Source organism: Cricetulus griseus (genome assembly GCF_003668045.3).
Source record: "Cricetulus griseus strain 17A/GY chromosome 1 unlocalized genomic scaffold, alternate assembly CriGri-PICRH-1.0 chr1_1, whole genome shotgun sequence".
Taxonomy (NCBI): Eukaryota; Metazoa; Chordata; class Mammalia; order Rodentia; family Cricetidae; genus Cricetulus; species Cricetulus griseus.
The window spans coordinates 8252299-8268172 of NW_023276807.1; the positions used below are offsets into that span (position 1 = coordinate 8252299).

Here is a 15874-nt window from a genome sequence, read left to right on the forward strand (position 1 = left end):
GAGGCAAGTTAAGGAACTCACCTCCTGAATTATTTAGAACATTCTGGAATTAATACAAAATTCTTACTTTAAATGCAACCATACAGGTAAGCAAATGGCCAAGTGGTAGTCTCTTGAGTGACTGGCAGCAGTAAGAAATACTGGAAGCAGTCAGAAGCTAAGCAACTGAGGAGGAGCCTAATGTAGGGGGAAATCCATTTGTATCTCTAGATGAGATGTGACCTTAAGACAGACACTTCATGTGTGCGCATTGATCTTGAATGAGATGGGGGATGGGAAAGCATGTGATCCAAATATATTTCATGAAAAAAATTAAGTAAAAATAATTTTAAAACTCTGTTGGTGCATTTCCCACCATTTTCTCCTCTTCCTAAACAACTTAATGAAAAACTACAACCTTCTTTAGTTCTAAGGTAAAGGGGAGTCCAGAGTCTTGAGCAGAGGGTAGAAGTTTGAGAAGATTCTACGAGGAAATCAACAGGCATTGTCAAAAGGGAAATAGCGGGTGGGGGAGGAGGGTTGGGGGTGAGGGGAGGGAGAGGGGGAAGGGACTTGAAATAAGCTTGTTCCCTAACTAGAACTAATAAAATAAAATTTAAAAAAAAAGGGGGGGGAATAGCTACAAAGACAACATCCACTTTCTTTTTTTTTTTTTTTTTTTTTTTTTTGTATACACCTTTACTCATTCACCCCCAAACATTGGTCACTAAGGGGTCATGAAAAAATGATTCACCCCCAGGAAGAACTGCATCATCCTATCAGCTACTAACCTCTCTGCTGCTCTCTATAGGGGAAAAGAAAATGCCACAGCACCAACAGCAATGGTTACAGTGTGTCTCTCCAGGGTGCAGTGAGCAGTGTAGGGAGGATGGGATGAGAGGGCTTGCCTGGAATTTTGTTTGGCTCTAGTTCCCTCTGCTTCTATCTTGATTCCTCCCCAACCTCCACAGGGAGGACACAAGCTGCCAGCTCACAGGGTCAGGAGAAAAGCTTCCCTGTCTCCCAGAAAGACACAGAGGAGACACGTGAAGAGTAGCTCAGAAGGAAGACCAAAAGGCAATGCGTGGAACCGTTGCTGAAGAATCAGACTAACGGTGCTTATACTTGCAGCCCCAAACTAAAACCCAGGGCCTGAATCTAGCAAGCTTCCACGGTTGATGAAAATGCCAGGTGTCTTTGGAAGAAAGTGTGTCTGTCCTATGTGCCTCCATCAGCCCAGGGCATCAGAGGTCTGTGCCTGGTCCTCATGTTCTAAAATAACATGGTAAGGAGAGAGAACAGAACAATGGAAGGACGGAAGACAGATATATATATAAAAAAAATGTTTAGTTGTATTAAATATGTTCAATTTTTATGTATTTATTTATTTATTTTGCTTCCAGTTCCAGGGGATCCAGGGCTCTCACCTGGCCTCTGTTGGTACCACACGCATGTGGTAAAGACATACGTGCATTTAAAATACCCATACACATAACATACAAAGACAAAATAACTTTTAAACGGTATTTTAATATATTTAAAGAGAACAAAATGAGGCAAGGAAGCACAGCTTATCAAGTAAAAATTACTAAACAAGGCGCTTTAACCCTGATAAAAGGCCTGCAAGGAAGGCACTATTTTTCCATTGTATGTACAAGTGAGAAATGGCTGTCAAACTGGCTGTCTCCAGGAAAAAGCAAGGACATGACCATAAAATATTCAGGCCAACTTCTATGTGGCTCACAACTATAAATTCAGCTTGGAAGGTACTTACGTGCTTCAAGTGTATGTCTATAGTTAAAAGGCTAAAGCATTTTTTTTTTTAATTAGTTCAGTGACAAAGTCTTTGTCTTCTAAACAAAGCCCAGACTACTTTACTTGGGGAAATAATCCTGCCTCCAAAGTGCTGGGATTGCAGACATGGTCAGTCTAACAATTTCTTTACTTGCGATGTGAAATTTAAAGAAAGAAAATATGAAGAACATCTCATGCTATTGTTTATGATTGTTAGCATTTCTGGGGTTTTTTTGGGAGGGGGTTGTTTTGTTTTGGTTTTTGTTCTATTGAGACAGGGTTTCTCTTTGTAGCCCTGGCTGTCCTGGTACTCATTCTGTAGACCAGGCTGACCTTGAATTCAGAGATACACCTGCCTCTGACTCCCCCATGCTAAGATTAAAGGCCTGCACCACCATACCTAGAGATGGTTAGCATTTCTAATTAATTACGATATCTGCAATTATAAAAAGAATATGAAATGAGATTAATTTTCATGACCAAAGAGACCAATATTGTATGCAAGTAATTAATAATGCCAACCACTGTGGTCTGAATGTGACATGTCTTTCATAGGCTGGTGTGTTTGAAAGCTTGGCCCCAGTGAGTGGGCACGATTTAAGAAGATTATGGAACTTTTAGGAGGCAGAGACTTGCTGGAGAAAGTAGGGAGAAGGAAGTGAACCTTGGGGTTTTATAACCCCGTTTCATTTCTGCTTCCTAAGTGCAGATGCAATGTGCCCTGCCAGCCTCCCACTCCTGACACTGCCCTTCCTCACTATAATAGGGAAACCTAACTTCCCTTCAGGGAAAGAAGGGCTCTTGGGAAGTCAGAAGCCTGAATCAAGGCTGCACACCATCACAGAAATGTCCCAAGAAACTGAATAAGGCTGAATTTAAAAGTAGTGTTTGGCAGAGGGGATTTCAAGGCAGGACAGCATTCAGGCTGTAGCATGGTTATTACCACGTTCACTTGAGTCTACAGGGAAAAAAAAAATCACCAAATGGACAGAAGGATACAAACAATGGACAGTTTGTTGAGAGAAAGGGCTTGAACAAATAAACTTTGCAGCCAAGGATCTTCCTGAAAAGACTAAAGTTGCTCAGTCCCTGCTCTGTACTAGAATAGGAAGGGTTCCTTAAGGGTTAGACCCATCAAAGTCCCCATTTGCTGTGGAATAATCCTTTCGTACACTGTAAAAAAATGTCACTCAAATTTGTTTAATAAAAAGCTGACTGGCCAGTAGCCAGGCAGGAAGTAGAGGCCAGATAACCAAACTAAGGATGCTGGGATGAAGGAGGGCAGAGTCAGAAGAGATGCCAACACAGAGGAAGCAGGATGTGTAGAAAATGAGTCAACAAGCAATGAACCACACGGCAGAGGGTAAATAAGAAATGTGGATTAATTTAAGAGGTACGAGTTAGCTAGTAACAAGCCTGAGTTATCAGCTGAGCATTTACAATTAATATTAAATTTCTGAGTGGTTATTTGGTAGAGGCCACTGGCACAGGAAAATCCACCTACATCCATCTGCAAAACAGAGTGCTCAAGGTGGTCGCTGATCTGGAAATCAGCTGCCTAGGAAAGTACACACAGAGGCTGCTGAAAAGTGTGGTCCAAGGAGCCAGGCATGACCCCAAGCCAGCAGCAGAACTTGGCAGCAACATTCACTGGTTTGACAGGTCCTGTAGTTTTCTGAGATGGTTTTGTAGAACCACTGAAGCCAAGCCATCCGTGGCAGGGTTGGAATAACTTCAACCTGAGAAGTCACTGTATGAAACTGTGAAGGTGAAGCCGAAATCAATGAAACCTCGGGGTTGGAGGGGGCAGAACCATGGGACATCAGCTGAAAAGAGCTGGAGGCACAGAATGGAGCCAGCCTAAATAAGGGACACTGTGTGTGCTGTAGGCAGCACAGGCAGAAGGGGTCCCCAAGCTCTCTGAAGATGATTCCCTCACCAGCCCCAGGTGCCTGATATGAAGCTGCAGGATTTGGTGTTCATCCTGCTGGCTTTCAGTCTTGCTTTGGTCTGACAGTTTCTTACTATGCCCCAATTGCTCCCTTTTGAAAAGAGAATGTGTATTTTGTGGCATTATATTTGGAAAGATTTAATTTTTTTAATTCTGTATGAGCTCACAGTTAAGCAACTGTCTCAGAAAATACTCTGGACTTTTTGAAATGTTGGACTATGGGGATTCTGAAGTTGGAATGGATGCATTTTGCATTATGACATGGCCCTGAGTCTACGGGGAATAGGGATAGAACATTGTGGTTTGAATGTGAAATGTCCACATAGATTGATGTGTCTGAAATCCTGGTGCCTGGCTGGTAGTAGTGTTCAAGGGGATTGTGGAACCTTTAAGAAGTACAGCCTTGTTACAAGAAATGAGTCACTGGGAGTAGAGGCTCTATAGTCAACTTCCTGTTTATTCTCTCCTTCCCGACTACTCCTACTCCTGGTCCCCAAGCCATTAATGCCATGATCCCCTCACACTCTAAGTCAGAATAACCTTCCTTCTTTTAACTGCTCATTGCCACTTATTTTGTCATAGCAATGAGGAAAAATAGCTAATAAATCACTAAAAGTGAACACTGTATTTAATGTGTTAAAAGTAGGAATGTTAATACTTAAAACAAGATTAGAACCCTATTTTGGTAATGGCCACATGGCTTTGGAAGAAAAAACATATCTCTGAATTTCAACTGTTCATCCATAAAGTGAAGAGTTTTCAATTGGAAAAACAGAAGCATCTAACCTCAGTCTTTCTTTCCTCTGGGGAACAAAGTTGACAGTTAATCTCAACTGTAAACCTGAGTGCTAAAGCAACCTATAAGGCAAGCCTTCGGGGGATTATCTTGATTAGGCTTAATCAAGGCAAGATGACCTGCCCACTGTGGACAGCACCATTTCCTGTGCTGGGATCCAGAGCCACACAGAGGAGAAAGTGAGTGCAAGAATGTAGTGCTCCCTGCTGCCTGACTGCAGGCGTGTGGGACTAGCCACTTGAAGCTGTTCTGATTTCTCTACCATGATGAACTATATTAAGGACTGTGAGTAAAAACACATATTTCCTTCCTTAAGTTGGTATTTATGACAGCAACAACCAAGACAGTGACAACAACAGAAAGAAACTTATTTTTTTTTGCCAGTTCTCAAGCTAAAATGAGTTAGCCCACAACTTGAAACACAATCTATTCCTTAAAAAAAAAAAAACAAAAATAAAAACAAACAAGCCAAATCCTTCAAAAACTTGCAATCAATTTAGTCATTTTAAAATACTTCAAAAATCACCAGGTAACATAGTGTATTATTATAATACCAACTATTCAGAATACTGAGGCAGGAGGCTTGCTGGAGCCCAAGAATTTGAGACCAACATGGACAACATAGTAAACTCTCACCTCAAAATATTGTCTGTCTGTCTGTCTGTCTGTCTGTCTGTCTGTCTGTCTGTCTGTCTCTGTCTTTCTCTTTCACACACACAAGCACCACATTAATACTTTAAAGGTATGAGTCTAGTAGCTATTTTCAACAACAACACATAGACAAAATGTTACTGTCAAATCTAACTAAATGGTGCATACTGTTCCCTCCTTCTGCAAGTATGATACTTGAAGTTGGGGATAAAGATAAACCTTGTACAATTTAGGAATCCCAAACTAACAACTACTGATCTAGCTAATTCACATTTAAATTAATACAACCTTATAGAATGTTAACTGAAAGCAAATGGATAACTCACAAGTTTAATATTAAGACACAAAAAAAAAAAAAAAAAAATGAGACTGTCAAGAATTGAAACTACAAGGGCTGGGATTAATAGCTCAATGGTAAACAAGCCCTGGAGAAAATAATAAGTATTCCTCCAGACACTACAAATATCCAGGTGTATGTTTCACTGATTGCCAATGGCCTGCCTTGGTACTAAGGTTTGCAGCAGATGCGGTGTAACTGCCTAGCCTACACCAGTGAATTCTTATACTATCAACTGCCTTTCTTGCTTCCTGTACACATTACGGTTGTGAGGCTGTGCTATATACAGCTTTGCAAGATGTTATTATCACTGGGGGAAACTGAGTGAAAGGTGTATGGGACATCTCTACACATTTTTCTACAAATCCCTCTCAATCCAAAGTAAAACAAAACAAAGACACATGCACTTTAATGATCTAATGTGCTAGTATTACATCGTTTAAAAAGTCAATAAGATGCTCTTTACACCCTACACCAAACCAACCTGATGAAATATGTAAGTGTCCTTCAGAAGAGTCCTTCTGTACTCAATTCTTAATTCTGTTGAGGCTCAGAACAAATACAAAGAGGTATACATCTTAACAAAGAAATGTCTCCCCTGCAGACTCCTTAGTTTCCTACATAGTCCCATGTCAAAGCACTCCAGAGCAGAACACGGATTCTTGGTTATGTCAAGGATCTTCACATAACCAAGTAAACTGGGTGAAGCAGGGCCACATTCTCTACTCACTGCCTTGGTCTTCGCACCCATACTATTCTTCCCTTCTGAGCCTGCTAACAACCACTCAGTTTCTCCTAACAAGTCACAAGTCTGTGGTTTTTCCCTCCTAGGAACTAGCTTTTGCACCTTTTTGTACCTGAGATGAAATAAGAATGGAAACCAGATAGAACCTTGCTCTCATCAAGAGAAAGCTCTCCAATGACCCCTCCTGTTGGAGTTGCAAAATGTCTCCTATGTGCCATTCAGGTTTCAGCCAGGCCTACAAGTTCACTGGCAAAGCCCAGAAACTCTTATGTTTGGGGCAGGCAAAGGCATGTTTGCCATGCTGCAACTGAACATGGTCTTCTATCCATAATCAAGGCTTACTCTAGATTCTTTCTGAGCCCCAGGCTACAGCAGAGGTCATTATAAGAAAATAACATGTAAGAAACATCACCGAGGAGCTAATATACTCAACGACTGATTGAAGGCTGGTTCTTTTTAAGGCTCACAATCTGGTTTTCACTTTACTGGAATGCTTAAAGGAGACCTGAAAATACTCGTGTCATGCACCTGTCCATTGTTGCCTTTTTTTCAGGCAAAAAAAAAAAATGCCTTTTATATATATCAAGTGTACACTTGGTGTGTAGGTCAGTGGCACTTACTTAGCCAGGATACAGGAGGTCCTCATTAATCCCCAGCATAGAAAATAAAAACAATAATAACACAAAAGCATATAGCACGTGTCTAAGTGTACATGTACTTTATAGATCTTCTCATAGATTCATGATTGAAAAAGAAATACACCAAAGCACACAGTGACTACTGCAAAAAGGTGTAATTTTTCCTTTTATTCTCTTATATATTACAATTTCTTTCTCTTGTGACCATATATTGTACATTTATCAGACTCCTTAGATAAGGAGGTCCTCCACTTGAAATCCACCTGAGGTATGAAGGTAACACACCAGAAGGCAACAGCAGCTACTCATGAAGCACAGCACAAGCTGAAGACACTGAGTCAAGAAAGAACCTAAATTTTGGATTCATAAATATCCAAAGCTTAAGGCTTACCTTTGTAGAATATTTGTTTGTTTGTTTATTGAGACTGGATCTCTAAATGGCCCTTGCTATGTTAGCTGGCCTGGAACTCATGGAGAGCTGCCCACCTCTGCCTCCTAAGCACTGGGATTAAAGGGCACACAACCAAGCCTGAACCAAAGCCTACATTTAAAATGGAATCCAAAAGTCTAACAAAAGATCAGTCAACAAGTAATTTTATAAATATGCAAAACTCCTGGGCTCTGGTGACACCATATCCCAACATAGCAAGAAGAGTCACATGGGCAGGAATGGGGACTTCAGCAAGAAGATGCCACTGCCTGCCCCAGGCTCAGAGAGCACTTCATAAATATCTACCTATTTAAATTACAGTAAGTTAAAATGGGCTACTCTTTCATGTTAAGCTGAGCCAGGAATGTGGGGGACGGAGGCACAGAGGAGGCAGATCTCTTGAGTTTGCGGCCAGCCTGGTCTACAGAATGGGTTCAAGGACAGTCAGGTATACACAGAGAAAACCTGTCTTGAAAAGCATCTAATTTTCCACTGGGCTATATGTCAAGGTAAGATCCTACACACAACTGAATTGTCCATAGCACAATTTGGTATGCAAATCTTTTGGATATACAACCAAATTCATTTTCCTCTTAAAAGTCTCCAACTATCCTCTTAGACAAAGAGGAGAGGGTGATCACCTCAATGTCACATCTTCAAATATGTCTGTCACATTCAACAACTGCCCTGTGGTCTATGATGTCTTCTAATTCTAACTCACAAGTGTGCACACTGGAGAGGCACATGCTGTCTGAGAGCGGCAGAGGGCACCTCATGAGATTACTGATGGTACACTGCACACTCAACTGTGTGGCCATCACCATCCTCAGTAGGCTCCAAACCTGGGGGATGATGATTTGATGTGAAGATATCCCCCATACTCCTAAGATCGATGCTTAGCTCCTTCTGGAAGTCTGTAACTGTGCTGAATCTGAGTCAACAGTGAATAAAAGGCAGTGAGTGCAGGAGATAACACTGACTAAAATGACTATTTTATTAAGTAAGTATGTGCTCTCAGATGCACATACACACAGGCACACCCCTGCATGTGCGCATGTGTGGACTCACATTTTGTTTGGCTCAGTTCTCTTTTCCCATTCAGGCTGCACAGTAAATCCTCACTGACCATTTCAAGAACTATCTTTTGCCACTAAATTTTGCCAACAATCTACTCAACATTCTAACAGATATTTCTTTTCCAACCGCTGGGAACTTCACTAAAAATTGTCTTCTCCCATTAGGGGGAAAATGGCACAGGTATGGACTAATACCCTAAGGGAAGATTTCCCTTCAATCTCTATTCGTGTGACCTTGATGATCCCTCCTCCAATCTTGCCTATTAGTAAAGATGTTTCCAATTACAGTCCATTTTGTAGCCAACAATGACATCACTCAGATGGAGGGGAGTATTTTGGGTTGGCTGTTAAAAAAAAAAAAAATAAGCAAATACTACTGACTTAGTTACTTGGGTACCACCTACAACAACTCAAGTATGTCAACTGGCCTGCCACTAGACCCTGAGCACCAAATGCTACAGGAGAGCCATGTGCTCAAGTGATCACAATCTCAAAACATGGAAAGACAGGAGTAACTTTAAAGTCACAATCTCTTCATAAACATGTGATCCAACCTTCTTACCTCGGTGACATCCATAACCTTGATGGCAGCCAGCTGACCTGTTTTAACATGTCGACCCTGAAAAAACAGAAAGACTGGTTAATACCAATATTTTGGACAGTCATCCAAATGGAATGGCTAAAGTTTCTCACAAAGCATCTCTTCCCCATGTTTTTTTTTTTTTAAACTAATAAGAGAAGATCAAATGAAATTAGATAAAATATCAGTTCTTTTTCTCATAAGTTTAGTGTATCTATCATTGTCTCCAAGATACTAAAAATACTTTTTTTGTTAAATTTATGTGTATATGTGTGTATATGTCACATTCGCACATACAAGTTAAGTAAGCTAAGAATACTCAATCAGTGTCATTTCATAACAGTTGGCCTGGCTCACAGTAACCAGAATTATCCCCCAGCAGAGAAACCTCATTGCTTTTGATTCATTTTTGCTTTTTTTGTCCCCCACCTAGGAAAATGAATGTTTCTTTTTTAAGGGAAAAAAAATCCAAACTAGGCTTGGCAGAGATACAAGCTAAGGAAAATGGCCTATTTTTCAACTCTGTTTTGTGTTTCTGACCAAGTCAAAATCACCACTTTGCACTTGCAAATATGCAATATATAACACATGTTCCAAGAAAAATCACACTATATAGCTTCGGGACATTGTTTGTCCCTGTCCCACAGAAAGGACAGAGAAAACAGCATTAAAGAAGTGCATTAAGGAAGTGCATTAAATCACAGTGAGGGCAGGGAATGGTTCTGTTCTTCTAGATCACCTTCTAGCATCAAGGACCAGTTAACTAGATGCTAGATGCATACCTTGATGCATACTGCATAATCTTTGCCTAGACCACTTATACCTCCTTAAAATACCTGATGATTCACCATGTCCACTGACAGGCAAAGTCTCATGGTCTATTCCACATTAACAGGAAATCTGGCAGATATATGAATGAATGAACCCAACAAGTTTAAGACAGGGTTAGGACTCTAACCCTCAGGGATGGTCCCAACACTGGTTATGCTACCTCCTCCATCAAGAAGTTTGGTTAGCTGGGTTTTGGTTTTTTGAGACCTGGGCTAAACTCAAATTCCTGACCTTCTTGCCTCAGCCTGTCAAATTCTAGGCTTGAGCATGCCCAGCTCTGTCCATCTCAACTCTCAAGGACATACCCTTGCTGCTAGTGAACACTTGATGAGGAGGTACAATATAACTTAGTTTCTGCCTGTGGTGCTCTGTCTAAAGCTTGCCCTTCTTTAAAGCTTCTGTGTCATTCAGCACCCTTCAACCTAAAATAGGCGCAATAGCACAGGAGGTTTTATTTACTTCATAAAAATATAAAAGTAGATGCTTAATGGAAAAATAAATGTTTTCTACCCCCCCCCCCCCGCCACAGACAAGTGCCAGGTCACGTAACCTCAGCTCCGGCAAACATGATTTCATGGCATCATCATGTAGTCCTCTAAGACTACACCTGCCCAGTCCCACTTTGGGGACACTTGGTGAACAGGTGTCTCCTGTGCAAACTCCCATATTCCTCACAGACCATAACACAAGCATCATTTTATAAAACAGAGAAACTAAACTTTTAGAGATGATTACATTGAGCAACTCAAGTTTTCACCTAGACCTACCAGGAGTACACTTTAAGACAGACACATCCCATCTAATCAAATTGAACAGAAATGACAAGTATATTATACTACAAATATTGATACTACTTTATAATCAAATACAACAACACAATAAGTAACAATAAACATGTACTGCCAATCTCTGACCTGGGCCTCTTATGACAAAGAGCATCCTTAGTGAACATAAAGATATATGAGGGCAAATTCAGAGCCCATGGATCTCTGAAACTTGTAAAGAGGTTTTGTTTATTCCCATAGTTATCTCACTATTCATTTTCTTTCAATAAATGTTAGAAATCAAAGTGCTTCCCCAAGTAAGTCTACCAAGTTTAATCCAAAACTGCTTAATGGCCTGGTACCTGCTAAGAGAGATGGTAATTTGGAAATATTTGTTCTTGCGAGTGCGTGCATTTGTGTAGAAACACTGTATTTACCCTATAAGAGAAGCACTATTTGTACTCTATAGTAGAATTGCATGACAGTGAGAAACCAACTGTTAACCTTTGCTGGGAAGGGCAAAGAGGTAGTTTTTAGGGAGCAATAACAACCTGAAGACAATCAATCAAAGATTAGGACATGGATTCCCTTAGAACTGGATATGCAAACAATCTTTTCTATACCCAAGAACAGACATACAGGTGACCAAAAGTAAAAGGAAGAACATGATTCACGTAGGATGGAAAGTCCTGTTAACAAAACTGTGCAAACTCTCTGCAGACAAACAGGCACTGCCATACACTGCACACTATCAAGACAGCAGCTCTCTCAAAAGCATAGGAAGAGATGTTGTCATGGTGGAAAAGGGGAAGCAGCTCTGGCTGCTTCTCATTCCCACTCAACTATAAGCTTTGCTTCAGAAACCTTCATTCATAGACATTTTAGTGATGTTTTGTTGGTTTGGGAAAGTTAATTTGGATTTAAGATGACTCAATGTGTAAAAGCACTTCTAGTACAAGCATGAAGAACGTTAGTTTGAATGCCCAGTACTCACTCACATAACACTGCATGGAGTGTGTCTGCAATCCTACTGTTCCTATGGCAATAGGAAGGCAGTGTCAGGAGCACATGGAAGTCCATGGGCTACGTAGCCTGATTTATGCAGCAGTGATAAACAAGAGATCTTGTGTCTCAAGGTAAAAGGAAATGACCCAACCAAGGTAACCCTGTGACCTCCAGTCAAATGAACCCGCATGCACACCTGAGTGTCAGCATCCACACACAGATAATTTTCTTTTAAGCCGGGGACAGCATTAACGCAGTCCCCCACCACCACAAACTATGCAGTCAAGTTTCCTGCATTTGGGGAAATTCCAGGGGTCAGCACATCTGAAGTACAATGGATAAGCCTCACCCTGGAAAATCTACCTTTATGATCATGGTATCTCCCCTGCCAGTTAAGATAAATATTTAAAATAAAGTTTATGAAGGGGTCTGAGGAGATAGCTCAGTGGTCAAAAGTGTGTACTGCTCTTCCAGGATCTGAACTGGTTTCCAACATCCACATCAGAAGGCTCACGACCACCTGTAGCTCCAACTCCAGAGGGTCCAACATGTTCTTCTGACCACTGCAGGTACCTGCACACAGGTGGCAAGCATACACATACACATACACACACACACACACACACACACACACACAACACACACAACACACACACACCCTTTCTTTTTTAAGAGAAAGAAAAAAATTACCTTAGAAGTGTTAAATTTTTCTAGTAAAATATTTAAAAAATTTAAATTTAAAAAAATTTAAAAAAATTTTTGCTCAGTAGCAAAACAGACAAAAGACTGTTCCTGTTCCAACATAATGTGTAGACTTCCACCCTGTGCACCCTAGGGTTTGAGGATCACTTCTGTGGAATGCTAAGAGTGGAAGAAATAGTCTTTTCCAGGGAAGAGCATACCAATTGGTTATCTACCAAATGGTTGGCCCTGAAAATGCACAAGCAATATATGGACTGAAGAGGTAATGTTTAGATATAGACACACACACACACACACACACACACACACACACCCATACACTCACACGTACACATGCACCTACCTATGTGTGTATTAACAGTTAATGAAAAAGAGGCCATGAATTTGAAAGGAAGGATGTATGGCAGGGTTTGGAGGGATGAAAGAAGAGGGAGAAATATAATTATAAGCTCAAAAATATGTTTTAAAGTATTAAAAAAAATGACCATTTCAGAAGGCTAGTCCTATCCCTTTCATGCAGCTCATATGAAAAAGGAAAGTCAAATAGCCATGCTAACACAGTGCTCGTCTAGACCAACACATCATGGCAGCATCTCATCTAGACCAACAAGAGGTCAGCTTGAAATTCCAAGGCCCTCCCTGCTCTGAGTTTGCCTTCTAATGCATATATAGAATCTCCATGGCTCTATGCCAAACAGTGTAAGTTCAGCACTAGGCAGTGTGATGACCACTCCATCCACCCATCCATCCCAGAGGCAGAGAGAGACCAGGTTAACTGGCTCTGCACTGTAAACCTCAAAACCACTTAAGAGTGGACTTTACAGGAAGCATCTAAAAAATAAGTAAATAAAATAGCATCAGGGAGATGGTACACGGCCGCCAGACCACACTGTGAGCCATCTAAGGAAGCATATTCCTAGCTTAGGAGACGGTGGAGAGAACTTGAAAAAACAGTTAGATGTTCTAAACATCTCCCTGCAGGACGGTAGGAACAGGGCAGCAGGAGCACACTGACCTATGTGCAGGTCTCATCACTGGCCTCCAATATGTGAAACAGGCAGGCTCATATCTTAGCGTGTCTCATCTTATAGCTCCTACTTCTTATTACACTAACATTGCTTGTGGCTTCTCCATCTCCCAGGACCAGTGTTTCAAGTGAGCAGGTAGACAGAAGATCCATTAGAGTGAGTATTATGAAATCAGTCAGAACTTGTGTTTTAATAAAAGGAAAAATACAGAACACTCTCAAGAGTTTAAGATTAAAAACCTCAATATCAAATCACACCTTCCTTAGGTAAAAGCTACTTATCTAAAACAACACTAAAGAAAACTATGCAAACTGATGATAACAATGAAAAATCAAATAGGCAATGTGATGATTGCCTTATACCACACCCCTCACAGCAGAGTTAGCAAAGAACAAAAAGTTAAATGCATTATGTATCACATTTTCTTTTTTTATTTTTTTAATATGAATTAGAAACAAGATTGTTTTACATGTCAATCCCAGTTCCCACTTCCTCCCCTACCACCACCACCCCAACTAAAACCCTACCTATCACATATCCTTTATGCTCCCAGGGAGGGTGAGGCCTTCCATAGGGTGTCACCAGAGTCTGTCTATCATATCCTTTGGGATAGGGCGTAGGCCCACCCCCGTGTGTCTTGGCTCAGGGAGTATCCCTCCATATGGAATGGGCTCCCAAAGTCCACACCTATGCTAGGGATAAGTACTGAACTACTACAGGAGGTCCTGTAGATTTCTGAGGTCTTCTCACTGAAACCCACGTTCCTGGGGTCTGGATCAGTACCATGCTGGTATCCCAGCTATCAGTCTGGGGACCCATTGTTCAGGTCAGCTGTTTCTGTGGGTTTCACCAGCCTGGTCTGGACCCCTTTGCTCTTCACTCATCCTTCTCTGCAACTGGATTCCAGTTCAGTTCAGTGATTAGTTGTGGATGTCTGCTTCTACTTCCACCAGCTGCTGGATGAGGATTATCGGGTGGCATATAAGACAGTCATCAATCTCATTATCAGGGGAGGACATTTAAGGCAGCCTCTCCTCTCTTGCTTAGATTGTTAGTTGGTGTTATCTTTGTAGATCTCCAGACATTTCCCTAGTGCCTGATTTCTCTGTCTCCCTCTATTATGGTATCTCCTTTCTTGTTATCTTCTATTCTTCCCCCAACTCAACCTTTCTGCTCCCTCATGTCCTCCTCACCCCTCTTCTCCCCTTCTCATTCTCCTAGCTCCCTCCACCCTCCCCATCATGCTCCCAATTTGCTCAGGAGATCTTGCCCCTTTCCCCTTCTCCAAGGGACCATGTATGTCTCTCTTAGGGTCCTCCTTGTTTACTAGCTTCTCTGGCAGTGTGGATTGTACCACATTTTCTTTAAGGGATCAATATGGATAAGAAACTTTCTAAACCTTGAACTCTTGAGTACCATAAAAATGGTTTTCCTAATGGCTCAGGGAAATTATTATGAACACCAAGTACTACCCAGTCCTTGCAGTTAGATCACTTCAGGGAATTATTACACCCTGCAGTACAAAGGGCCTAGTCATCTGGGCTCTACATATTTGTTCTGTCATTTAGAAATTGTCTCCAAACACAGCTTCTTCTTAAACCATGGGTTCAGGCCCCATCAAGGGAGCATAATTAAATGTGGGGTCATATAAAAATAGGCAACAGTAAAAATTTCTGAACATGCAAAGACAAAAATTAATCAAAAACTCAAATACTTGACTCCAGGTGTTTCTGGCCTCATGAGGATTCCCTATAGCCTGGGTTCTGGACACACACAGCATGAGTACTCTATACAGTGTGTGCCGGGTGCCATCCAACACCAAGGAACACTGCCTAAGACACACCAGGTCAGAGTCAAGAGCTTCGCTGCCTATGGTGAACTTCAATGTTTAACTTGTTTCAAGTTTCTGCTTGACTAGAAATGTGATAGTGCTATACAGAAAAGACTTTTAATATTTTTCTAATGTCATTCCTCAGCATATAAGTATCAAATTAGTGTGTGTTTGGATTGTTTGGTGAGAATGTTTGTTTTAGGGACTAGAACAATGAGAATGTCTGACCACTGCCAGCTATGATCACATGTATCATACCAGTACAATCACCATCCTCTTCATTCACTTGAAAAATTCTCCATTCTTTACTAGATGCAAGCTTATATATAAAGCTATTCTTTGTATCTTACCCACTAGGAAATACACATTCACAAGTAAGTAACTAGTCAATCTATTCATGCTAACCCTCAAATTCATATTGTGTCCTGATGCATTAGGAATGACTACTGGGGCCAGGAGTGAGGGTGCAAGCCCTTAATCCCAGCACTCACAAGATAGAGGGGAGCTTGGTTGATGGTGAGTTCCACCTCTACATAGTGAGTCTCAAAAAAGAATAAATAATGGGGGTTCGGGAGATAGGAAATGGCACAGTGGGTAATGAGGTCAGATCCCCAGCACCCACATAAAAAGCTGGCCATCACAGCATGCACAGTATGCATGCTAGTACTGACAGCAGAGACAAGATGATCTAAGGGCTCTCTGCCCAGCCAGTCTAGCCAACCAGTGAGCTCCTGGT

At 41.2% G+C, this 15874-nt stretch overlaps 1 protein-coding gene and 1 non-coding gene across 51 annotated transcripts in view; both read right to left on the bottom strand.

Annotated features, from left to right (window-relative positions):
* The window catches only part of Map4k4 (mitogen-activated protein kinase kinase kinase kinase 4), a 145919-nt gene that overhangs the window by 72761 nt on the left and 57284 nt on the right, over nt 1-15874 (bottom strand). For all 50 annotated transcript variants that reach the window (XM_027386768.2, XM_027386775.2, XM_027386774.2 and 47 more), the window contains exon 3: nt 8960-9016. In XM_027386768.2, the coding sequence (XP_027242569.1) occupies nt 8960-9016 (57 nt within the window). The remainder of the gene's footprint in view (nt 1-8959; nt 9017-15874) is intronic.
* On the bottom strand, nt 11814-11977 carry LOC113832290. The gene has a single exon (XR_003479509.1). It is a non-coding gene; the product is annotated as a U1 spliceosomal RNA (small nuclear RNA).